We start from the raw sequence: 27,531 nt of genomic DNA on the forward strand, positions 1-27,531 counted from the left end.
CATAGCAATGTTTAGTTACTTATACATTTGCACAGCACACTGTATCAGAGATGAAGAACGATATTCCCAAAGGCAAAATCATAGCTGTCAGGCCTGATAGGAGGGTAGTCCATTACTAAACCAATAAGACACAGCCTAAGTAAAGGAAGGAACTAGTCATCAAATGTTCAGCCGCAAAGTTTGGTTCCTGCAGCAAAATAATTCACCCTCCATTACTTAAACCAAACAATGGATCCCAGCTGCGGCAGCGGTTGGGGACTACAGTTGACTTTAATTCCACTCTTAGGTAGCGAAAATTTCCTGAAGGGTTCTGTCTGCTGGTTGTTGTACAGTGAGCCCTATTGGAAATGGACAAATAGACACGGCCATCAGGTGAGGCCAAGGTCAGGGCTCATTTACTATGCGTTGTGCACTCAAATAAGCTGCCAACACACACGATCAACGTTCACCCAAAATAAAGAAAAAAAAATCAGATCCTGCATTTATAGAACATCTTTCATGATCTCTGGATGTCCCAAATTACTGACAGCAAATGGAATAGTTTTGAACTGTAGTCACTTGTAGGAAAGCCAGCAGACAATTGATGCACAGCAAGGTCTCACAAACAGCAATAAGATAATGACCAGACATTCTATTTTTAGGCATTGGTTGAAAAATAGACATTAGCCAGGATACCCTTGTTCTTTTTCAAACTAGTGCTATTTTACATCCACCTGAGAGGGCAGACGAAGCCTCGCTCTAATGGCTCAGCCGAAAGTTGACACTTCCAACAGTCCTCACTTCCTCAGTACTCCACTGTACAGCTTGGATTTTGTGAAGATATCTGTCTCTGGAGTGAGACTTGAACCCAAAACGTCTGCCGTGGTGTGATTTGAACTCATGTTCCCAAAGCATTAGCCTACATCTCTGGATTACTAGTCCAGTGACATTACCACTATGCCATTGCCTCCCTACTATGCCACCACCTCCTTAACAGGGCAGAAGGAGCCTTAGTTTAACATCTCATAGAGTCATAGAGAGATACAGCACTGAAACAGGCCCTTTGGCCCACAGAGTCTGTGCCGACCAACAACCACCCGTTTATACTAATCCTACATTAATCCCATATTCCCTACCACATCCTCACCATTCTCCTACCACCTACCTACACTAGGGGCAATTTACAATGGCCAATTTACCCATCAACCTGCAAGTCTTTGGCTGTGGGAGGAAACCGGAGCACCCGGCAGAAACCCATGCGGTCACAGGGAGAACTTACAAACTCCGCACAGGCAGTACCCAGAACCGAACCCGGGTCACTGGAGCTGTGAGGCTGTAGTGCTAACCACTGCACCACTGTGCCGCCCATCTCATCTGAAAGGCAGCACTTCCAACAGTCCAGTACTCCTTCCGTACTGCATTCAAGCACCAGCCCAGATTATGAGCTCAAAGCTGTGGATTAGAGCTCGAACCCACAACCTTTTGACTCAGAGATGAGAGTGCTACCAACTGAGCCACAGCTGATGGGAGCCAATACCTTCACGAGCAGAGGGGGTGAATAAGCAGCAGAGAAAATTGATGGAAAGATAAAAAAACACTTGGGGATAGAGAGAAAAAATATATACATTCCTCGCAACAGCTCCCCTTCCCCAAGTCAATGAAAAGTAAATCAAACACAACAGCACAAAACTCCTTATAAAACACAGCTCGATTTAACTGGCTTCTTTGGCTTCCATTCAAATGAATATTCCTGTCAGTCAATGATTTATCATGCTGAAGGACTCCACGGTTGTATAATCTTTCTCTGGTTCACTCTCCTTAAATTGTTCCGTTCCAAGTCTAGTGCAGCAAGCTCATCCCCAGTTGAAAGGGTTACCCCAATCTGCAGTGAGATCATTGCGGTTGTACTACATTCATTTAAATGTTCCACACCTGCAGTAAGGACATAGCAGGAATGGTCTAAATAGGTTTCTAAAAATCAAAGCCAAGGATGCTGGTGAACAATTCACGTTTTCAAGACTGAGATCAATAGATTTTTTTTTCTAAGGTTATCAAGGGATATGAAGTAAAGGTGAGTAAATGGAGTTGGGGTACAGATCAGCATGACCTAGTTGAATGTGGAATAGGCTCAAGCAGCTGAATGGCCTACTCCTGTTGCTTGCTTCTCGAGGTCGAGGGAAGAGAGCCATTTGGTAGCGAGAATAAAAAAGCTAGAAACCAGCTGAAGAGGAAGCCTGGTTTCACTTATACAACATTTTATTCAGCCACATCAGCAACTAAGGGACTGTGACATATCAACTGAAGCTAACTGCTGTACTGGCACATTCCCATCTGGACAGTCCAGTTCCACACCACTGCTGTGTTATCGTATATGTTTTTATGTACTTTTTGCTCCCTAGATATCAAACTAGTGAGGTGACATTTCATTAGCTTGAGTTAACCGAGCTCCTGTGACTGTCCTCCACACTCCTAAGTCACACTCCTATCCCTTGGTGTTATGCTTTGAACCATCTGTGGTCATGCTCTTGTTGACCAGTTCTTTATTGTAGCTGTGTCACCCAGTACAGGGTGTAATACTGTCGGCTAATTCAGGGATCAGTTCATCACCTTCTGACGTCATTTTCTCCATCAAGGGTCCTACTACCCTTGTCTAGGCGTTCATTTGCACCATCACCATGGGCCAAGTTACTTAACTACTTGGTAGCAGGTTACAGATAGCAGCATCATTAAAGCTGCAGGTTTTAACACTGGACCCATTTGTAATGTAAAAATATACATTAATTCTTGGGATATTAATGTTGCTGGCAAGGCTGACATTTGGTGCCCATCCCTAGTCGGTGATGCAACTAAGTGGCTTGGCTGGGCCACTTCAGAGGACAGTTAAGAATCAACAACGTTGGTGTGGGACTGGAGTCACATACAGGCCAAACCGGAAAAGGGCTGTAGGGCTCCTTCCCTGAAGGACATTAGTGAACCAGATAGGTCTTGACTACAACCTTCATGGTCACTTCTTACTGAACCAGATTTTTTAAACTCTCAAACTGCCCTGTGGGATTATGGACTCACCTTCTATGGATTAACAGTCCAGGTCTATAGATTACTAGTCCAGTGACATAACAACGACACTATGTACCCTTTCAGTGCTGACCTGATAAATTAATATAGTTCTCCGTCTTTTAATCACAAAAGCAGTTTAGCCATTTTCTGGGTGGCAAAAAGACAGGGTTAAATAGTTCCACAGACTGGAAAGATGCAGTCAGTGATGTCAAAGTGTAGTCACTGTTGTAATGTAGGAAAGGTGGCAGCCAATTTGTGCACAGCAAGCTCCCAAAAACAGCAATGCGATAATGACCAGAAATCTGTTTTTTTTGTAATATTGATAAACATTGGCCAGGACACCAGGCAAAACTCCCCTGCTCGTCTTTAAAATTGTGCCATGGGATCTTTTACCTCCACCTGAGAGGGCAGACCGGGCCTTTCCTGAAAGACGGCACCTCCAACAGTGCAGCACTCCCTCAATACTGCACTGAAGTGTCAGCCTAGATTTTATGTTCTAGTCTCTGGATTACTGGTCCAGTAACAGATTCACTACACTAACATATGCGTTTGAGATTATAATTTGATGATGGCGCCAAACGTGCATATGGCAAATGATGACAAGGATTGAGACTGGTGTGGTAGAAATGAGTTCTGGTTCATGGGACACTGGCACCAGTACTGGAGAAAGTGGGGGCCGTACTGTTGGGACAGTCTACACCTGAACCATGCTGGGGCTGATGTTCTAGCAAGCCACATAACTAGGGAAGTAGAGAGGGTTTTAACCTAAATAGTGCAGCCAAGGGATCAAATTTGGGAAGATGTGGTAAATCAAAGAGTAGAGACAAGGCAAGAGAGGAAGGTATTAATATGGGAAATGATAAACAGACGTGACGGGAAGTGATAGAGAGTACAAATCTAACAGTAAATCAGCAGTCAAGGCTAGATGTTACAAAAATAATAAAAGGACAAAACTAAAGGCTCTGTGTCTGAATGCACATAGCATTCTAAACAAAACAGATGAACTGATAGCGCAAATAGAAGTAAATAAGTACGTTCTGATAGCCATTACAGAGACATGGCTGCAGGATGACATTGATTGGGATCTGAATATTGAAGGGTACATGACATTTAGGAAGGACAGGAAGCTAGGAAAAGGTGGAGGGGTAGCTCTGTTAATTAATGATGGTATTAGTGCATTAGAGAGGGGTGACCTATGTTCAGGAAACCAGGATTTAGAGGCAGATTGGATAGAGATGAGAAATGATAAAGGCAAGAAGTCACTTGTGGGATTGTTGTGCAGGCCCCCTAATAGTAAACATATGGTAGGTCAGAGTATAAAGGATGAAATAATGGGAGCTTTTCAGAAAGGTGCAGCGATAATCATGGGGGATTTTAATCTACATATAGACTGGAAAAATCAGATGGGCAAAGGTAACCTAGATGAGGAGTTCATAGTTCCGAAGAAGGGTCACTGACCCGAAACGTTAACTCAGCTTCTCTTTCCACAGATGCTGCCAGACTTGCTGAATGGTTCCAGCATTTCTTGTTTTTATATTGAGGAGTTCATAGAATGTTTTCAGGATTGTTATTTAAAATAGCACGTTTTGGAGCCAACCAGAAAGCAGGCTATACCAGACCTGGTATTGTGCAATGAAATAGGATTAACTGATGACCTCATAGCGAAGGCACGCCTAGGTAGCAACGATCATAATATGATTGAATTTTACATTCAGTTTGAGGAAGAGAAGAATGGGTCCATGACTAGTACTTTAAACTTAAATAAGGACAATAATGAGGGCATGAAAGCAGAGCTTGCGAAAGTGAACTGGCAAAGTAGGCTAAGGGATAGGTAAATAGAGATGCAGTGGCAGACATTTAAGGGGATATTTCAGAATACACAGAATAGATACATTCTAACGAGAAAGAAAAACTCCCAAGGGGAGGACCCACTATCTGTGGTTAACTAAAAAAGTTAAAGATAGTATCAAACTTAAAGAAAAAACATGTAATTGCGCAAAGATGGGTGGCAGGTCAGAAGATTGGACAGAATATAAAGAACAGGAAAGAATGACTAACAGATTGTTAATGAGGGAAAAATTAGAGTACGAGAGAAAGCTAGTTAGAAATATAAAAACAGATAGTAAGAGTTTTTACAGATATTTTAAAAAAAGAATTAACAAAGTGAGTGTTGGTCCTATAGAAAGTGAGTCTAGAGAATTAATAAGGGAAAATAAGAGATGGCAAACGATTTGAACAGGTATTTTGCATTGATCTTCACCATAGAGGAAACAAGTAACATCCCGGAAATAGCTGTAAGTCAGGAAATGGAAGGGAGGGAGGAACTCAAGAAAATTACAATCACCGGGGAAGTAGTACTGAGCAAATTATTGGATCTGCGGGCTGACAAGTCCCCGGGTCCTGATGGACTTCATCCTAGAGTCCGAAAAGAAGTGGCTAGTGAGATAGATGATGCGTTGGTGTTAATTTTCCAAAACTCCCTAGATTCGGGGAAGGTTTCATTAGATTGGAAAATAGCAAATGTAACTCCTTTATTCAAAAAGGGAAGGAGACAGAAAGCAGGAAACTACAGGCCAGTTAGCTAAACATCTGTTTAGTTTAATTATACAGCACTGAAACAGGCCCTTCGGCCCGAGTCTGTGCCGACCATCAACCACCCATTTATACTAATCCTACACTAATCCCATATTCCTACCACATCCCCACCTGTCCCTATATTTCCCTACCACCTACCTATACTAGGGACAATTTATAATGGCCAATTTACCTACCAACCTGCAAGTCTTTTGGCTTGTGGGAGGAAACCGGAGCACCCGGAGAAAACCCACGCAGACACAGGGAGAACTTGCAAACTCCACACAGGCAGTACCCAGAATTGAACCCGGGTCGCTGGAGCTGTGAGGCTGCAGTGCTAACCACTGCGCCGCCCTCTTAAGGAAAAAGTTATAAGCTATTATTTAAGATGTTAAAGCAGGGCATTTAGAAAAATTCAAGGCAATCAGGCAGAGTCAACATTGTTTTGTGAAATGGAAATCATGTTAACCATTTTATTGGAGTTCTGTGAATGTAATATGTTCTGTGGATAAAGGGGAACTGGTGGATGTACTGTACATAGATTTTCAGAAGGCATTTGATAAGGTGCCACATCAAAGGTTATTGCGGAAAGTAAAAGCTGATGGTGTAGGGGTAACATATTGGCACGGATAGAAGATTGGCTAGCTAACAGGAATCAGAGAGTAGGCGTAAATGGGTCTTTTGCTGGTTGGCAAGATGTAATGACTGGTGTGCCACAGGGATCTGTGCTGGGGCCTCAACTTTTTACAATTTATATAAATTACTTAGATGAAGGGAGCGAAGGTATGGTTGCTAAATTTGCTGATGACACAAAGATAGTTAGGAAGGTAAGTTGTGAAGAGGACATAAAGAGGCTAAGAAGGCGTATAGATAGGTTAAGTGAGTGGGCAAAGATCTGGCAAATGGCGTATAATGTGGGAAAATGTAAAATTGTCCATTTTAGCAGGAAGAATAAAAAAGAAGCATATTATCTAAATGGTGAGATTGCAGAGCTCTGAGATGCAGAGGGATCTGGTTGTCCTACTGTATGAATCGCAAAAGGTTAGTATGCAGGTTCAGCAAGTAATTAGGAAAGCTAATAGAATGTTATCGTTTTTTGCGAGGGGAATTGAATACAAAAGTAGGGAGGCTATGCTTCAGGTATACAGGGCATTGGTGAGACCACTTCTGGAGCACTGTGTACAGTATTGGTCTCCTTATTTAAGGAAGGATGTAAATGTGTTGGAAGCAGTTCAGCGAAGGTTTACTGGACTAATACCTGGAATGGGTGGGTTGTCTTATGAGTAACGGTTGGACAGGCTATGCTTGTATCCGCTGGAGTTCAGGACAGTAAGAGGCAACTGGATTGAAACATATACGATCCTGAGGGGTCTTGACAGGGTGGATGTGGAAAGGATGTTTCCTCTTGTGGAACAACCTAGAACTAGGGGTCACAATTTAAAAATAAGGGGTTGTCCATTTAAGACAGAGATGAGGAGAAATTTTTTCTCTCAGAGGGTCATGAGTCTTTGAAACGCTTTTCCTCAAAAGGCGGTGGAATCAGTGTCCTTAAATATTTTTAAGGCAGAGATAGATGGATTCTTGATAAGTAAGGGAGTGAAAGGTTATTGGGCGTAGGCGGGAATGTGGAGTCGAGGTTACAATCAGATCAGCCATGATCTTACTGAATGGTGAAGCAGGCTCGAGAGGCTGAGTGGCCTACTCCTGCTCCTAATTCGTATGTTGAGAGAGACTGCAGGAGGAGGTAGATAAACAAGCTCGATGAATAGTTAGGTGGCAGTGCTGTTCAAAAATGTAGGAAATATGAATAATACATTTTGGAACGACAAATAGGGAAAGAAAATACTGTGGTCTTGGAGTTTGGAGGTGCATGTTTGTAATGTGTAGCTCTGTAAATAAAAGCTTGTAAGTATGTAAGATTAGGCTCAGGTTCTATCCTATTTATGTATAGAGAGAGATAACTACAAGCAGATAAGGCCAGTTGAAAAAAAGCAAATGGAATTCTTGGGGTTGTATCTAGAGTATACAAACAAGAAAATGATGTTTTAAATCATTTTTTCTTTGTGTAACTTTGAACCCATAATTCAGCACAGGAAGTTCCCTGACCATTTCCTGTGATACTGAAGATGACTGATGCACAGACCATGTCTTCTGAAGCTCTGCAATCTTATCTAGTTTGTTGCTAATTGAAACGAATATACAACACCAGAATGCTGAACTTGTACAAGCCCTAGTGCAGGAACAGTGATCCAAAAAGTGGCTTTAAACTGCAGTGATGAATTCTGAATATCAGGCAGCAAAAGGTATATCCGATCATAGGGGACTAAAAGCGACTTACAGGAGCGACAATGAACCCAAGAAATTATCAAAAATATGACACCATAAAATAGTCTCATCCATTTACAGAGTTTAATATTATTCTGCATTAAAGCGCCCAAGAGAGTTAATATGATATGTTTAAACTATGTGAAAGCCTGCAAATATTGATAGGTGTCACTTAATAACACTGACCCAAGTATTTTCCATTGGTTATTAATTGTGTGATCATAGATGTTTTAAAAGTGTTCATTTTTGATCACTCTGGCAAGAGGAAATTAACTACTGTACTCTATGTACTGCAGCATCCCTGCTGTGATTGGTGTGGCTTGTCTATCTATTACTTTGGATGAGTTACTGCAAGACAGTTCAAGCAAGCTGAACTTTAACCATCTAGAAAACTATACACATGAAAAATCCAGGTAGCAGCTTGCCATCAATTAAGAAACCGTAATCTACCGCCCTGAAAGGATTCATTGTGGGGAACTCAAGACAGTTCCTGGAGGTTGGGTTGGGGTGGGAGCTGGGGGCGCGGGGGAGGGGGGAGGGAAGGGAATAATCAGCCAAGCAGGACACCCATCTGCCTTTGCACTTATATCACCATTCAGCACAACTTTGAGCCCCCGGTGGCTATCTCACTTATCGCACCATGGTCTTACAGGAAAAGAAGTAGACAGCCTGAGAGAAGGAATACCACAGCTACAGATGGACACAAGCCGTGCATATATCCTCAGAAGGTGAACAGGGATATTTCAGAGAGATCAAGAACTGCACTACTCTACTAAAGCCAACCTAGGAATGACTAGTCAAAACTAGTAACTTCTCAGCAATACTCTGAAATGTCCTAGAGGTACCAGCTTCCAGGATCCTGGCACTAGCAGTTGCAAGTTGTGCTGTGCCCCATGGCTGGCATTCCCCCATGCAAAGGCATTGGAGGGGATATTAAGGAAGCAAACGCTCTGCCACTCACTGAAGAGACTATCATCTGTGCACATTCCTTGCAGAGCACTAGTCTGGAGTACAGTTTCTAAGCTGCTACTGGTCATCATCACAGACCGAGTAGTCCAACCATATCTTGGAAGCCTGTTAACTGTCATGCTGGAAACCACCAATGTCCTCAGAAGCTCTTCATTGGGAGCTTTGATAGCCTAGGAAACTGTTGCACTGTTACAGTCTCTAGGGTGTTCTGCAGGTCATGAAAATCTTCCTGCAATGCTGCAGATCATCTCAACCATATTTCTGGATGCCATTTCCAGCACATCTACACGAGATCAATGATCATGAATCATTACTCTTTTAAATTATCTCATTGAACCAGTAAAATTCTTAGAGGGTTTGGCAGGTTAGATGTGGAGAGGCCAGTTCTCCTTGTTGGGGCATCTCGAACAAAGATTCAGAGTCTCAGGATAAGGGGCAGGCTAGGACAAAGAGGGGAACTTTATCCAGTCAGACAGTTGTGAATCTTTGAAATTCTCTACTACAGAGAGCTGTGGATGCTCAGTTGTTGCGTATATTCAAGACAGAAATTGACTGATTTTTGAACCCTAAGGGAACCAAGGGATATGGGGATAGGGTGGGAAAGTGTTGAGGTAGAAGATCAGCCATGATCTTATTGAATGGCGGAGAAGGAACAAGGGCCATATGACCTACTCCTGCTCTCGTTTCTTATGTTCTGAAAACTGGGCCCCCGAGATCAGAGAGGAATTTCCAGTGTATTTTTCCTTTATTGGCTCTAGGTTTTCCTCTGTTTCATTCAACTCTCCCAGTAGATTACATGGCTGCTGGGGGCAGGGTTAAGGAAGCATGTGCCATTATGATCCAGCCATCATGGTGCAGGGCATTTTGTTGGTTCGTAGACGGAGTCCCCAGGCTCTTCAGCTGAGGGTAGTCTTTTCTCCACCTTCCATGGAGGAGTAGCTCTCTCTCTGGCCACTCACAGACACTCATTCTCACAGAGACTCACTCAGTGACAACCCTTCCAAGTCCCTCACAAATTCCATGCTAGTGGGCATCTGTAACCTCATTAATAGAAGAAAAACCAAGTAACTCCCCACTAGCTGGTTTGGCCCTAGTCCAAACCCGCACTTCAGTGCAGTACTGAGGGTAGCTGTTTCAGAGACATTGTCTTCAGCCAAGATGTTAAACTGAGGTTGTCTATCTGTCTGTTCTGGCAGTCCGTGTTGATGTAAAAGATTCAAAAAGCAGCAGGCAGCTGTCCTGATGAGCATTCCTCCTCCAAATCCATACCACCACAAGCAGCTGAAATTGTCTTTGATCTCATTGCTATTTCTGGGATGTTGTGCAGAACAGGATTGCTACATTAACCTAGATTACACCAGTGACCACTCTTCATAGCATATTCATTGTGTGTGAAGTGATTTGGGATGATCCTGAGAGATGTGGAAAAACATGATATAAACGGGAGGCCTTCTTGATCTGTGCAGGCCTTGAAGGTCTCAGGTTCGATCCCTGCTGAGTTAGCTGATCTCAGTTGAACCAGTACTGGGGTCATGAAACCTGGCATCAGCTCTCTTAAGTGAGAGAGGGGACTTAACAGTCACGGCTTCTGATACCGGTCACTGTGCAGCAGGCGCCTGCTGGAAACTCCACCTGTACTAATATTATGGGAGGAGAAGATCAGACTCTATACTGTAGAATAGTCCGGCACCACATGTCCATTTCCTGGGCTGTGATGCAGATTGGCCACTTGCGTAAGGTGCCAGAAGGTTGTGGGTGCTCATGGAATTGTACACACAATCAAGGAACCGTTGGGAGACACTGGTTTTTTTTTGGGTGGAAATGCCAAGAAAATTAGCAACACGTTGAAAGGAGGTCCGAGGTTTGAGTTACACCCTAAATTGGGCCTCAGGCCTCACCTCCATAATTCCAGTGAGCTGCAGAGGCCAGTCAGGCACCCTGTGGCAATTCACTTCCAAACCCCGGCTGGCCTATCCAGGGCAGGCTGGCAATACCTGTGGTATTGCTGCGGAGCCAGGCTGAGTGCTCCAGCTACTACTGGCTCCACATGAAGGCCAGTCAAACCGCTGGTTAGACTGATGTAGCATGCACAGTGTCTGCACCCCATCCCACTACTTTTTGCCTGATTTAGCATCGGAAGCCCTGAAACACACGATAGGCCTCTGATTATTAGTTTGAAGGGGGGCTGCAAGTCCAGTTTCAGGTAGGAATCCTAGATGATTGCCCATCAATTCAGTGCTTGCTAACCTGCATTGTTTCCTGGTTAAGCAATGTCTAGACTTTAAAATTCCCCTCCCTGGTTTGTAAATCCCTCCATGGCCTCGCCCCTTCCTATCTGTAATCTCTTTCAACCCTACAAGATATCTATGCTCCTCTAATTCTGGCCTCGAACATCCCCAATTTTAATTGCTTCCCCATTGGTGACCGTGCCCTCAGCTGTCAAGGCCCTAAGCTCTGGAATTGCCTTCCTAAACCTCTCCGCCCATCTTTCTTCCTTTAAGATGCTCCTTAAAACCTACCTCTTTGACCAAGCTCTTGGCCATCTTCCCCAATACCTCCTTATGTAGCTCGAATGTCAATCTGTATTTGATAACTTTCCTATGAAGCACCTTGGAACGTTTTACGATGTTAAAGGCACTATATAAATCCAAGTTGTTGTTGATTAAAAGTCACCTGATCCATATAGGTGGACCCTGGCAACGATTTTGGTGCAGATCCCACCCCCCCCCACCCCCCACCACTTGATTTTTCCACCTGAGAAAAGGATCAAAATAAGGTTGAATTTCTCCCTGCCTTCAGTTAAGAGGAGAAAAACTGGAAAATAAAAAAAACAAACTGATGCAAATTAACCTCCACAACAACATATTTTGGCTGGGGAAGGGAAGTGATGTTGAAATCTGTGCCTTCAGTAGAAGTACTTTAAGGAGACGCTGCGTGAAATATTCACTCAAGTCCAAACTCTTAGGCAACAGAAAGGAAACAAAAACGAATTGAACTCATGCCATTTTCCCTCACTTATCATAAAAGTCCTCAAGGCTTTGTTAAGCTTTCAAGCTGTGTGTTCAGAAAGTAAAACTGGCTGGCCATGGTTGATACAGAGCACAAATAGTCTTGGATGATTGCTTTTTCTGCAGGATAAAAATGCGTCATCGTCTGCAGACTCCTCACTTGCTATACACCATCCAAACTCAGCTCAAAGAAGTGGAGTCCCACCATATACAGTCAGAGGATCTGCTGTGTCTTAGTGCCTGCCTGTCTCCAAAATGAACTAGAAGCAAGGACTTTTTTTTTTAAAAGCAGCTGAATTGAGAGTGAACACATTCTATCACTAGAAAGTTGAATGACACAAACTGAAGGGTCAATAAGAAAACATACCACATAGTTTGTGACTGAGGTAGACAAACCAATAACAGCTTGGATTTATATAACATTTTTAACATGGAACAATATCCCAAGGCACTTCACAGAAGAAAAACTGACTTTGAGCCAAAGAAAAATATATTGGAGAGGGGTGACTAAAGGTTTGATTTTAAGGGAGGTCTTAAAAGGATAGGTAGAAACATGGAGAAGTTTGGGAAGGGAATTTCAGAACTTAGGGCCTAGATGGCTGAAGGCACGGCCGCCAATGGTGAGGCAAAGGGAGTGAGGGATGTACAAGATGCCAGAGTTGGAGGAACGTAGATTTCTCATGGTTGTAGGGCTGGTGGTTTCAAAAATCAAGTAGCTGTTAGTTTGTATCTGCTGGTAGGTTGGACGGGGACCACACTTGAAATATAATCAACATTCTGTTTACAGTTTTTGCTGGAGAACAATATATTATCTGCTTTGTGCACCCAGTGCCATTATCGAGCATTCCCATGCTAAATACAGACATGCCAAAGGAAGAATAAAGAAGAGTTATTGGAGGCCAAAGGCTGCTGTGATTCAATCCTACAATATCTGTGTCACTCCCACAAGGGCATCTCCTGCAGTTCCAGATACTTCTCCATTTCCAAAGCAAGCAGTTTTTGTTCAATGATTTACAACGCCTATATTACTGAAGCAAAACTGGGAGTACAGACATATTCTTGCTTCTTGCTGTTTTAGTAGGGAGGTATCTTTCAGCCCCTCCTGCTCCTGCCACACCTCAGTGGACCAGTGCATTGCCTAGCGTGGTATAAAGCAGACAAAACCATCCCCGTTTTTTTGCTGAATTACCTGATTGAAGACGGGGATGCAGTAGGGGAGCTGCATCTCATTTCAGCACTCTCTAAACTAAGGAAGGGGGGAGTTTAAACTAAACTGATCAGGATTAACCCCTCCTGACCGCTGTCCAGCGACTTTCTCCTGAAAAAGTCTGATGTTTAAAAGTTGTTGGAGGGCACGATTGGACTCAGACCCTCACAGTTGAAGGGCCAGATAACATTCAATATCTACAATGGTGCATACAAAGACTAGGCCTTTGGATGAGATACTCAAGGTGGTTGCTGCTCGGGATCCGTACTGCAATAGGAGTCAACGGCTTCAGGATGGAAGAAAAATAAAAATAGAATGTGAGGAATAGTACATGCAAGACAATTACAGACAGCTGGACATGCTGCAGGGAAACTGGGATACTCAGTAAAAAAGGGACAATCTTTGCATTCTGAAAGGTACCAACACAAACAAAAGGAGTGACACATCCCAGAACCACCAAAAACTACTAATTCAAAGTCATTTTGAACTGGGCCTGACTAGAATTGCAGACCAATAGATTGATGCTATGGTCCAAGGATAAATAAGGTTAGCAACCTCTGAAGCACCTTGAACAACAGTTGATATTAGCAACCTGTTGTCATTATCACAATTTAGACACCAGCAAAGAGATGAATGAAGCATCGAACAGAGAGTCTACATTGTGTTGAATTAATTAAACTCTGGCAATTATAATTTTTGCATATTGTCCAATTGAAGGACATCGTGGAAAAGAGCTCCTTTGAGTGAATTGGTTTATGAGGGGCATTTCACCTAAGTGGGATTTCCATATAATATTTAAGGCGTTTATGGTCATGCTTTGTCCACCCAAATCAATTTTTGAGGAATGTTTGGAGAATGATTCTCTGGGTTAAAAATTTATTGGGAGTTGAGCAGAACTTTTGAAGCAGGTCTTCAAACGTTGAGTGTTTTAAAGTGAATGTTAGAGAGTTAGGAAAGGATGAGTGTTCAATCAAATAGGAGCAATGCTTAAGTCCACAAGCGCAGAGACAAAGTATCGTACAAGAGTAGAGAGAGTTATAAGGTGCAAAACTAACGAAAGCTAGAAAAGGATAACCGAAGTAAAAAAGGACATGGACCATGCATGACAACTCATTGCAAATATCTACAGAAATGAAGCCATATAATCTAGAACTCATCAGGATTGTCCAATAGCACATAAACCAGCCTACTACCGAAGGAGAAGGTGTATATATAAAACTCATATCATCGAAGGACTTATTGGAAACTAAGTAATGGAAAAACAACTTGCATTTATATGCTTGTATTATATATAAATGATCTGGAGGAAAATGTAGCTGGTCTGATTAGTAAGTTTGCAGACGACACAAAGGTTGGTGGAGTTGCGGATAATGATGAGGATTGTCAGAGGATACAGCAGGATATAGATCGGTTGGAGACTTGGGCGGAGAAATGGCAGATGGAGTTTAATCCGGACAAATGTGAGGTAATGCATTTTGGAAGATCTAATACAGGTGGGAGGTATACAGTAAATGACAGAACCCTTAGGAGTATTGACAGGCAGAGAGATCTGGGCGTATAGGTCCACAGGTCACTGAAAGTGGCAACGCAGGTGGATAAGGTAGTCAAGAAGGCATACGGCATGCTTGCCTTCATCGGTCGGGGCATAGAGTATAAAAATTGGCAAGTCATGCTGCAGCTGTACAGAACCTTAGTTAGGCCACATTTAGAATATTGCGTGCAATTCTGGTTGCCACACTACCAGAAGGATGTGGAGGCTTTGGAGAGGGTACAGAGGAGGTTTACCAGGATGTTGCCTGGTCTGGAGGGCATTAGCTATGAGGAGAGGTTGGATAAACTCGGATTGCTTTCACTGGAATGACAGAGGTGGAGGGGCGACATGATAGAGGTTTACAAAGTTATGAGTGACATGGACAGAGTGGATAGTCAGAAGCTTTTTCCCAGGGTGGAAGAGTCAGTTACTAGGGGACATAGGTTTATGGTGAGAGGGGCAAAGTTTAGAGGGGATGTGCGAGGCAAGTTCTTTACACAGAGGGTGGTGAGTGCCTGGAACTTGCTGCCAGGGAAGGTGGTGGAAGCAGGTACGATAGCGACGTTTAAGAGGCATCTTGACAAATACGTGAATAGGATGGGAACAGAGGGATACGGTCCCCAGAAGTGCAGAAGGTTTTAGTTTAGACAGGCATCAAGATCGGCGCAGGCTTGGAGGACCAAATGGCCTGTTCCTGTGCTGTACTATTCTTTGTTCTTTTACATAGCGCCTTTCACAACTGCCAGATGTCCCAAAGCACTTTACAGTCAATGAAGTATCCTTGAAGTATAGGTACTGTTGTCATCTTGGAAGCACAAGAGCTAAATTGTGCACAGCAAGATCACACAAACAACCAAGTGATAATGATCAGATCACTGCTTTTTTGTAAAACAATATTGCTTGGCCAGGTCACTGGGTACAACACCCTTGCTCTTTTTCCTATCATGCCCTGGAATCTTTTACATCCACCCGAGAGGCCAGATGGGGCCTTGGTTTAGCATCACATCTGAAAGAGGTTATTTTGAATATAGACTGTAAGCTTAACCTTAATATGCTGTTCTGAAATCTTGGTTAATGACTTCGGTACGGTAGTATAGTGGCTACGTAACTGGACAAGCAACCTAGAGGAGACTAAGAGTTCAAATTTACCATTGCATGTAGTGAAATTGAATTCAATAAATCTGATAGTTACGGACTGACAATAGAAAGTTGCTCAGGAACCTGCCAGATTGTCATAAAAACCCAACTGGTTCACTAATGTCCTTCATGGAAGGGAATGAGCTTTAGTTTCCTGGATCACTGGGTCTGTTTCTGGCGAAGGTGGGACCTGTACAAGTTGGACGGGTTGCACCTGAACCGGAACGAGGCCAACATCCTTGCTGGGCGGTTTGCTACTGCTGTTGGGGGTGGGGGTTTAAACTAATTTGGCAGGGGGATGGGATACTGAGTAGAGGTACAGTAGGGGGTGATGCACAGTCAAATATACAAGAGAAACTGAGTCAGTCTGGAAGGCAGAACAAATATAGACCTGTTAAGGCACAAGCGAATAATGCAAGGCTGGATTGCATCCATTTTAACGCAAGGAGTCTTACAAGTAAGGCAGATGAATTGAGGGCGTTGATTAACACATGGGAATATGATATTATTGCTATCACAGAGACATGGTTGAGGGAAGGGCAGGATTGGCAGCTTAATATTCCAGGGTAATGAATCTTCAGGTGTGACAGGGGGGCTGTAAAAGAGGAGGTGGCATTGCACTATTGATCAAGGAGCCAATTACTGTATTAAGATGATATCTTAGAAGGTTCCTCAAATGAAGCCATATGGGTAGAACTTAAAAACAAAAAGGGGGCAATCACTTGGCTGGGTGTGTACTACAGGCCTCCAAACAGTCAGAGAGAGATAGAGGAGCAGATATGTAGGCAAATCTCACAGAGGTGTAAGAATAATAGGGTAATAATAGTAGAGGATTTTAACTTCCCCAATATTAACTGGGATAGTCTTAGTGCAAAAGGCTTAAAGGGGGTGGAATTCTTAAAGTGCATCCAGGAGAGCTTTTTTGAGCCAGCACATAGAAAGTCCTACAAGAGAAGGGGCAGTACTGGACCTAATCTTAGAGAATGAAGCTGGATAAGTGGTAGAAGTGTCAGTGGGGGAGCATTTCGGGAATAGTGACCGTAACTCTAAGATTTAAGGTAGTTATGGAAAAGGACAAAGATGGACTGGAAATAAAGGTACTGAATTGGGGAAAGGCCAATTTCAATATGATAAAACAGGATCTGGCCAAAGTGAACTGGGAGCAGCTAAAGTCTACATCAGACCAGTGGAAGTCATTCAAAAACGAAATGTGAGCATTCAGGGCCAATATGTTCCCATAAAGGTGAAGGGTAGGACCAATAAGTCCAGGGAACCCTGGATGACAAGGGATATAGAAGATTGGATAAGGAAAAAAATGGAGGCTTTTGGCAGATTCAGAGGGTTGAAAACAGCGGAGGCCCTAGAGGAGTATAGAAAGTGTCGGGGGGTACTTAAAAAAGTAATTTGGAGAGCAAAGAGGGGACATGAAAAAATACTGGCGGGCAAGATAAAGGAAAACCCCAAGGCATTTTATAAGTATATTAAGGGCAAGAGGATAACCAGGAAAAGAGTAAGGCCCATTAAGGACCTAAGTGGCAATCTGTGTGTGGAGACGGAGGATGTAGATGAGGTTTTAAATGATTACTTTTCATCTGTGTTAACTATGGAGAAGGACGATGTAGGTGTAGAGATCAGGGAGGGGGATTGTGATATACTTGAACATATTAGTATTGAAAGGGAGGAAGTATTAGCTATTTTAACGGACATAAAAGTGGATAAATCCACAGGACCAGATGAGATGTATCCCAGGCTGCTATGTGAGGCAAGGGAAGAGATTGCAGGGGCTCAAGCACAAATTTTCAAACTTCTCTGGCCACAGGAGACGTGCCAGAGGACTGGAGGACAGCGAATCTGGTACCATTATTCAAGAAGGGTAGTAGGGATAAACCAAGTAATTACAGGCCAGTGAGTCTAACATCAGTGGCAGGGAAAATATTGGAAAAAATTCTGAGGGACAGGGTTAATCTCCACTTGGAGAGGCAGGGATTAATCAAGGATAGTCAGCATGACTTTGTCAGGGGGAGATCATGTCTAACAAATTTGATTGAATTTTTTGAGGAAGTACAAGGAGTGTAGATGAGGGTAAAGCAGTTGATGAAGTCTACATGGACTTCAGTAAGGCTTTTGATAAGGTCCCGCACGGGAGATTAGTCAAGAAGGTAAGAGCCCATGGGATCCAGGGCAATTTGGCAAATTGGATCCAAAATTGGCTTAGTGGCAGGAGGCAGAGGGTGATGATTAAGGACTGTTTTTGCGAGTGGAAGCCTGTGACCAGTGGTGTACCGCAGGGATCGGTGCTGGGTCCCTTGCTGTTTGTAGTGTACATTAATGATTTAGATGTGAATATAGGAGGTATGATCAGTCAGTTCGCAGATGACACGAAAATTGACAGTGTCGTAAATAGTGAGAAGGAAAGCCTTAGATTACAGGACGATATCGATGGGCTGGTAAGATGGGCGGAGCACTGGCAAATGGAATTTAATCCTGAGAAGTGTGAGGTGATGCATTTTGGGTGGACTAACAAGGCAAGGGAATATACAATGGATGGTAGGGTCCTAGGAAGTACAGAAGGTCTGAGAGACCTTGGCGTACTTGTCCGAAGGCAGCAGCACAGGTAGATAAGGTGGTTAGGAAGGTATATGGGATACTTGCCGTTATTTGCCGAGGCACGGAATATAAGAGCAGGGAGGTTATGATGGAGCTGTATAAAATACTAGTTAGGCCACAGCTGGAGTACTGTGTACAGTTCTGGTTGCCACACTATAGGAAGGATGTGATTGCACTGGAGAGGGTGTAGAGGAGATTCACCCAGGATGTTTCCTGAGCTGGAGTATTTCAGCTTTGAAGACAGACTGAAAAGGCTAGGGTTGTTTTCCTTAGAGCAGAGAAGGCTGAGGGGGGACATGATTGAGGTACACAAAATTATGAGGGGCATTGATAGGGTGGATAGGAAGAAACTATTTCCCTTAGCGGAGGGGTCAACAACTAGGGGACATAGATTTAAGGTGAGGGACAGGAGGTTTAGAGGGGATTTGAGGGAAAAGATTTTCAACAAGAGGGTGGTTGGAATCTGGAACACACTGCCTGAAGAGGTGGTAGAGGCAGGAACCCTCATGATATTTAAGAAGTATTTAAATGAGCACTCGAAACACCATAGCATACAAGGCTATGGGCCAAATGCTGGAAAATGGGATGAGAAGAAATGGGTTGAAGCTGGAGCGGGCACGATGGGCCGAAGGGCCTGTTTCTGTGCTGTAGAATTCTATGACTCTATGAGACACCCGTGTCCAGTCGGGCCTAGGCAATGACTCCACTGTTAGTCCTCGGGCAACTAGGGATGGGGAATTACTATTGCCTACAGCCTAAGAGCAAATTAAAAACAAAAACGCAGTTAATGCTGTCTGTGATGATTTCGGCTTTTCTGGTTTGATATTCTCAATATTTAACCTTGTAACTGTTTTAATTCCATTATAGATGTTAAATAGAATAATGTTAGTTAATGCTGCTCTGTGTCTGACATCTTCATTATGAGTCTGGCAAGTCGGAATTAAATTAAACTAATTAGGGCTGTATTACAGTCTACAGTGACTGATCTAGTTTGGTTAATGATCAGTATAATTTGGATTGGGATATCTGGAGCAGTCTAATGAAGAGCTATTTTAGACATCCTATAAACTCTGGAGGTAAATGCCACAGTCCATTCCAAAATCCACTTCGACTGGGTTAGGAAAGAGGGTTGTCTTTTAAAAGGCTACACCTCAATAACTTACTATTCCCCACTTGGTGAATTATATATCATCGCCATGCTGTCATAAGGGAAGCACGTGAAAAATAGCAGAGAGAAAAATAGTTAATCGGGTCATCTTCTGCCTGGTGCTCAGAGAGGCCGTCGCAGAGAGCAAGGAATTCAGACCTCTCGTTTAAGACTGGTGATTGGCAGGTGATGAAAAAAAGTCAGGGAACTGTTTATCTTCGATGTCACTGTTATTGTTAGTTTGCTGCCTATGGAATTTGGCTAAAGGCTTAGGTCAAGACAGGAAGTACTGGAAGTGCTTGGCTTTTAAAAGCCTATAGATTGTCAGAGAAAGGAATCTCTAGCGGAAGGAGATACAGAATTTTCTATTCTTGGGAGTCTGATGAAGCTTCAGCTGTTTTAATGTCAATTTCTCGTCATGTCCCTGCAACTTGGGTTGCAGGAATCACCGAGTAGTCTACCCCTTAAGCACTGCTGACATTATGGTTGGTAAATGGTGTCCGTTTGGCCCAATTGATTTTGATGAACTCACTCTACGGTAGGGATGAGGGAGCAAATGCTAGCAACAGATCAGATACCACAGAGCAGGGGCTGCTGCAACTGAGTATGCTGCCACAAGACCAAGAATGGACCAGAAGAACAGACTTGGATTAATATATGTCATTAATATAGCATTTTTCATGACATTCGGACATCCTAAAATGCTTGCCAAACAACAAACGTCTTTTGAGGTATAGTCACTGTTGTAATGTCGGAAACGCAGCAGCCAATTTGCGCACAGCAAGCTCCCACAAACAGCAATGTGATAATGACCAGATCATCTGTTTTAGTGACGTTGGTTGAAATATAAATATTGGCCAAGACACTGCGAAGAACTCCCCTGCTCTTCTTCAAAATAGCAACATATCCAATATGACAGGGCAGACGGGGCCTCGGTTTAACTTCTCATCCAAAAGACAGGATGGGTGGGGAAGGTCAAGCGAGTCGGCTGCATTAAATGTCATGGGATAATAGTGAAGCACTAGCCTAGATTTTGGGCTCAAGTTTCTGGAGTATGACTTGAATCCTCAACCTTCTGACACAGAGGTTAGAGTGCTCGCACTGAGCCATGGCTAACAGGACTAATGAGAAAAAAGACAGCAGTCTCAATCCATTTCCAAATGGGGAGAGGTAAATACAGCAAAACTAGCCCGAATTTGACAATTCACTTTGCGGACGCCAGGATGGCTGGCATGTGGAATGGACATAGTCACTCCCGTGCAGCAGGGGTTTAAGCACTTCAGTGGGGAAGAGCAACTCTCCCTTTATTTTGCATCTAACCTTTGCTGTAACTGGTGTAACTGTGCTGGAACAGAAAAGCCAACATCCAACATCCCTCAGTTTAATGAGCCCAAAACTCGCACACAAAAAAAAAGTTATAAGCAAAAATAAAAATGGTAGATAACAAATCTGTACACGGTTCACCATACCAAGGAATTCCAAACTCTCACAGCAAGGGGAAACCAACCAGGAGTTTGTTGCATTCCCATCTGTCTTTGTGAAGTAGTGTGTCTCTCAAAACGAGCAGCTGAGCGGAATTCCAGTCAAGAATGAGTTTTATGTGCTCCACTTGAGGCTTTGTGGTGACGTGTACAGTGCAGTGTGGTACTGAGTCACAGAAACCAGGAAGGTCCCAGTTCACTGATCCCCTCATGTCAGTACCGAGTTTGCTAACCTCAGTCAATGGGGTAGACACTACAATTAGTTTCCGTATTCTTGGACCAAAAAAGGAATAAATCGGACAACGTTTCATGTGCAAGCATCAGGAGGGAACAGGATCAGGCTAGGCGGCAATGCGTTCCAAAGTTGCATACTCTGCGAACACTAGCTTTCCGGATCACATATGAAGAATAATGATTTGCGTGTAGTATCAGAACTGTTTGAACCACACCCCAGTATAAATCACTGCTGCCAGGAAAAGACTGGAAGAAACTTAGAGGTGGGGGTGTTGAATTAATAAGAAAGATTTGCATTTACAGAGCACCTTTCATGACCTCTGAACATCTCAAAGCATCTTACAGCCATTTAAATACTTGTGAAGCGCAGTCACTATTGCAATATAGGAAACACACAGCCAGCTTGCACACAGCAAGATTCCATAAAGTGGTGTGATAATGACCCGATAATCTGTTTTCTTAATGATGTTGGTTAAGGGATAACTATTAGCCTGGACACTCTCCTGCTCTTCTGCATGGTCAGGATTGGCTCAGTCTTTAACACCCATCTCCTTGTGTTAGAAAGTTGTGGGCTTAACTCTCCCTCAGAATTTAAACCCAGGCCAACACTCCAAATTCACACACAGAAGGCTGGATTTTGATGTCATGCTGCCACGCTGCTGCAATTACGCAGCAGGAGGCCACTTAACATATTGACGATGGTCGCACCCCCCCCTCCCCCCCCTTCCCAGTCACGTGGTGGGGACAGCATTGGTGATGCTCTTCATTGCGTCACCTGATGCCCGAGCAGGTGCTGGTGCCATTTTTAAAAGTCCGCCAGTCCTGCAAACAGTTCACAATAATGCAGAGTTGACCCCTTTCGCCGCCGAGAAGATCGGGCCTGGGAATCCCGGCGTCAGGTTCCGTGGTGGCTGTTGCTGTTCCGATTCTCTGGCTCCCCACCCCACCGCCACGAAAGTGGACGTCGGGCTGTGAACAAAATCCAGCCCCGAGAGTGTGACTATGTTGGGGTTGTTGAAGTGAGGCCCCATCCACTTATTCAGGTGGATGTTAATGATCCCAGGGCAGCTGAAGGAAAAAGAGCAGGAGAGTTCTCTTGACCAACGCCTTCAGAAAGCAGTCAAACATGTCATTCCTCCCAGTGATGTTTGTGGGATCCTGCCCCATTTTTTGACGACACAAGAACAGTTCCTGGGCTTCAAAGTAATCAATATATTAAACGTGCTGTACAATGGCAAGTTGTTATTGTCTTTATTGTGAAGCATTTTGAAATGTTTGTGAGATATGATAAGGTGTTAGTATCATGGAATCTTACAGCAAGGAGACGACCATTTGGCCCATTGTGCTTGTGCTAGCTCCTTGAATTAATCCCACTCCCGTGATCTTTCCCACAGCCCTGCAATTTTCACCTTTTTAAAAAAAGAAGTATTTATCCAATTCCCTTTTGAAAGTTATTATTGAATCTGCTTCCAGGCAGCACATTCCAGATCATAATAGCTCACTGCATAAAACAAAAATTCTCCCCTCCCCCCAATTCCTTTGCTAATTCTTAAATCTATGTTTTCTGGTTACTGACCCTGAAAATGAATAAAAACTCTTTCTCCCTATCAAAATCCTCATAATTTTGAGCACCTGTATTAAATCTCCGCTACAAGGAGAACAATTTCTGTGACTCTAGTCTCTTTGCATAACTGAAGTCCCACATCCCTGGCACCACTGTAGTAAATACTCTCTGCATCCTCTCTAAAGCCTTTGACATCCTTCTGCAATTATGATGCTTAGAACTGCACGCAATAGTCCAGATTTATAAAGGTTTACCATAACTTTCTTGATTTTGTACTCAGTGCACTTAAGTATAAAGCTAAAGGTCTTGTACGCTTTTAACAGCCTTTTCAACTTGTCTTACCATCTTCACTGATTTGTGCACATATATCCCCAGGTCTCTCTTTTCCTGCACCCACTTTAAATTTGTACCATTTAGTTTATATTGCCTCTCCTTATTTTCCTTCATAAATGCAGAACTCTATAAATGCAAGAAATTTCTATCAATACAAGATCTTTTTTGTCTTTATAACAGGTGAAGACTGCCAGACAGTAAGAGGAACATGGGCTGCAGCCAATAGAGGGGGGCAATATACACAGTACGTGTTACTGTCCATGTACTGGAACTAATATCATTACTGCTGCACTGGTTGGCAGTCTGCCAAGGTCAAGAGAGAATCAAGCTAACAGGGATGTAAAAAAACAAAAACTCTTTCTGAACTTTTCAGAAAAATAAACATATTAAAAGAGGAAACATTTGTAGGGCTCGAGCAGAGGAGTGGAACTAATTGAATAGCTCTTTCAAAGAGCCGGTACAGGCACTTTGGGCCAAATGGACTCCTATTGTCTATGATTCAATGATAAAGTAGCCCCACAACAAGTTTGGCCAGCGAGTAGCTGAGCAGTAAAGACTAGGAAGGTCCCACCAGCCTATTTGGAGTTAGTTGGTGGTACAGTTGCTACAAGAGGATTTAGGGTAAAGACTGTTCAGCCAGGGTCCCCAATCCTGATCACTATCCTTTGACCCTGCTGGACAGTACATCACTGGGCTGAAATGTGATGCCCTCCACAGTTAATAAGCCTACCACTACTCAAAGCCAAGGGCTCACACACTTCCTAAGTCGGTAACTTCTACCACCTAGAAGAACAAGGGCAGCAGGTGTAAGGGAACACAACCACCTCAGAGTTCCCCTCCAAATCACAAACCATTCTGACTTGGACATATATTGCCATTCTTTCATTGTTGCTGGATGAAAATACGGGAATACTCTCCCTAATAGCATTGTGGGTGCCTTCACCATTCAGACTAGGGCAGTTCAAGAAGGTGGCTCACCACCACCTTCTCAAGGGCAAATAGGGACAGGCAATAAATGCTGGCATTGCCAGGGAGACCTACATCCAGAGAATGCATTTGAAAAGAACTCACTGAGATGCTAGTGCCCATGGAACCAAATCCCAGCAAGGCACTAGCACTAAAGGGGAACAATTGGCGAGAAAATTATTTTCTTTAAAATGCCATTCCTGAGAGATGTAAACAGTGTCATTTAGTTAAAAACTCAGGTTTTCAAAAAGATTTTTTCCAGTTTTAATGCGAATCTCCAGAAATGAATTGATACAGCAAAGATGGAGGTCATTCGGCCCATTGTGCCTGTGCTGTACGACATATGTTGAAGGAGGTTTCCGACCCCTTCTTTGGTGTCCATGTATTACCCCAGGACAATGAGAGCAGCAGACTTACTTCCATCATCCTGCTTCCAGAGACTGGATGGTGAACATGAGGTGCCAGGGGGGCGGGGAGGAAGGGTGACCATCTCTGATGTTGCCTTTTCCTCAAAGAAATGCTCACCCATCCCATTCAGCCTCATCAAAGATTAGCAATCAGGGACTGCAAGCACTTCCTGTAGCTCAGCTGCCTGACATCAAGATCTGTTTTACTTCTATTCTCCCGCCAACATTTCTGTTTCCACCCTCACTAACCGCCTCCCTGCCACCACCTCCCTCGCTCCTATGGCTTCTTGGTCTGTGACTCTGTCCCCATTAGACCATCTGTGCCGTGTACAGGATGCCATCATTCATGCGTGGGCCTACACTGTGATGCCAGGAGCCTATCTGAACTAATTGCAGGATGAGGAAGGTCATTTGACCCAACTCGCGCATCCATGCAGTAGGATCCGAACATCCTGCCCACTGAAACATCCCACTGCTACTTAAAAGATACCAGGGTTTTCACTGCTGCTTTGACATTGGTTCCAAATTTGCCTTTTACTACTTTAAGCCCATGAATCAAAAGAAAGAACTTGCATTTTTATATTGCCCCCTTGACAACCTCAGGAGCTCCCAAAGCGTTTTACAACCCAATGAAGTACTTTTTGAAATGTAGTCACTGTTGTAATGTAGGAAACACAGCGGCCAATTTGTGCACAGCAAGCTACCACAGACAGCAATGAGGTAATGATCGGGCAGTTTGTTTTAGTGATGTTGATGGAGAGATAAATACCGGTCAGGACACCAGGGAAACTCCCATGCTCTTCTTCAAAATAGTGTGGTGGCATCTTTTATGTCCCCCTAAGACAGCAGTTGGGGCCTCGGTTTAATATCTGATCTGAAAGACGGCACCTCCGACAGTGCAGCACTCCCTCGCTACTGCCAGTCTAAATTTTGTGCTCAAGTTACTGGAGTGGAAACTATCCTTCTAATTTAAAATAATTTCCCAGATTTAGCTCTTCCCAATCCCTTATAATCTTCTTTACATCTATATGAGTATATAAAATATGAGAGACATATTGGTTCTCCCAGGCTGTCCCACGCAGTTGAGCTTCACAATACACACACTTTATAATATCCCTTCTCAGATGTTTCCTTTCAATGGTTAAGAACCAGTTTCTCCAGTACTTCATTGTAACATAAGCTTTTCTTACCCAGTACACACACTCCAGGGTGATTGGATCAGGAGTGGGATATTCTTCCCCCCTCTAAATTAAGAGTACTGACGCCAACTGTAGCACCCCAATCACTACCTTGGCTGGGATCAACTGATCGCTGGCCTGCTGGAAGATTAAATCCGAGGCCTTGCTCGATCTGCAATCGCTGCCTTAACCTGAGGATTATTTCACAGCATTAGCTTGTTTAAGACAAATTATATAAATATAGAGCAGAAGGGCCAGGATAAGAATTGGACAACTGCCAGTTACATGGAAAGAACATTTTCAGGAGAAAAAAAAAAAGGAATTGTGTTATTCAGCCAGAATCTGGGCAACACAAGTCATTCCCAGGTTTTAAAATAGAAAATGCTGGAAACACACAATAATACCACCAGGATCTTATGAGACTGATTAGACCATTCCCCCTTTCAAAAGCCTATGAACCCCTCTTTTTGACTATTCCTTCACGCCACCCACTCCCCAACCTCTGCATTAGTCCCCCTTTTTTCCTTTTGCTTAATGTCACGGTATTATCTCCAAGCTGGAAAGTGCTCAACAGCCAACACCCCGCACCCCCCCCCCCCCCCACCCTCTCCCACTTCTGTATGGGAGGAGGTACTCTGTCTGAACTGAGGGGCGCATTCTGACAAGGGATTAACCCATCTTTCAGAACTATGGCAACATTTCCAGAATTTTCAGTTTTGATTCCAGATTTCCAGCATTCTCATCTCCCCCACCCCCCCCCCCGCAATCTCCCTTTAAATTCCCACTGTTGACAGCTGCAGAATGGGAATTTGGGTTTTAAAAACAACTTTAACTTTTGCACGAAAGTTTATTTGTTTTCCCCAGAGTGTTCTATTCAGAGCCTCTTGGCCCAAACTAAAGGAACATTTATGGAGGCCTCTCTCCCAAGTCCTTGGGGACATTGATAAAGGGGGCGGGGGGGAAAAATCAACAACATCAGGGATGGATCCCAAATAAATGAATCAGAATCCATGAAGCTGCCAACAGTCAAGGAGTAACCAGGAGCTAACTCATCCCCCCCAGATTCAAGGTGACTTTAGGAATACAACTCTTGGCAAAGGAAACCGTTAGGAACAAAAGAGCTGATGGGGTTGGTGGGGGAGGTGTTGGGGAGAGGCTCTGAATACAAAGTTAAAGGGACTTTGTAAAGTACTTACTCAGCTGCAGGAGGCTGAAGGAAAACAGAAAGACTTCAACTCTCGCCATGTTACTGCCCGTCAGACAAAAACAAAAAGTTTCCCCCCAAAACTTTTTTTTTTTTGGGAGGCTTCCCGATGGTTGTTCCCCCTGTGTGCAGTGGAATGGGAGCTGGGACTGTTCGAACTGTTTAGTGCTGCTGCTGCTGCTGCTGCTGCTGCTGCTTCTTCTCCGCCTGTCAAGACTGCTTCATTCTCCGTCCTCCAACACAGCAGCGCTCGCTGGGTCCTAGCGCCCGGAGTTTCCACTGCCCGACTCTTCCCAGGCGCCACTGACAGCACTCGTCCCTCTGCCCACCTCCTGCCTCCAAGTATTAGACTGCTCGGGGCTTTCGCTTTCCTGGAGCTACTCTTACCTTTTGTTCAATGAGCTATTTGGAAAAATAAAATTGATGCAGCACAGGGTAGCAACAAAGCCTAAGGTGCAAAACTCCACCCAATGAAAGTACAAGCAGCGACGAACAAGTAAAGACCCTCTGGTTCCATCCAGTCTGTTCCACATAAAGGCCGGCTCGGGTCTGCAAATGAAACTCGACTCGAGCCCGACAGAACCACATCCGACCTGGCCCGAGTCCTTACATTTTTTCTCATG

General features: G+C 43.7%; 1 protein-coding gene across 2 annotated transcripts in view; it reads right to left on the minus strand.

The window, feature by feature from the left end:
- The window catches only part of LOC137374713 (junctional adhesion molecule B-like), an 88,177-nt gene extending 61,038 nt beyond the window's left edge, over window positions 1–27,139 (minus strand). For both annotated transcript variants that reach the window (XM_068041257.1, XM_068041256.1), the window contains exon 1: window positions 26,901–27,139. In XM_068041257.1, coding sequence (XP_067897358.1) covers window positions 26,901–26,949 — 49 coding nt within the window. In that variant the 5' untranslated portion in view covers window positions 26,950–27,139. The remainder of the gene's footprint in view (window positions 1–26,900) is intronic.
- Between the last annotated feature and the right edge of the window lie 392 nt (window positions 27,140–27,531).

The sequence above is a fragment of the Heterodontus francisci genome, chromosome 10 (genome assembly GCF_036365525.1).
Source record: "Heterodontus francisci isolate sHetFra1 chromosome 10, sHetFra1.hap1, whole genome shotgun sequence".
In the NCBI taxonomy this organism is placed as follows: Eukaryota; Metazoa; Chordata; class Chondrichthyes; order Heterodontiformes; family Heterodontidae; genus Heterodontus; species Heterodontus francisci.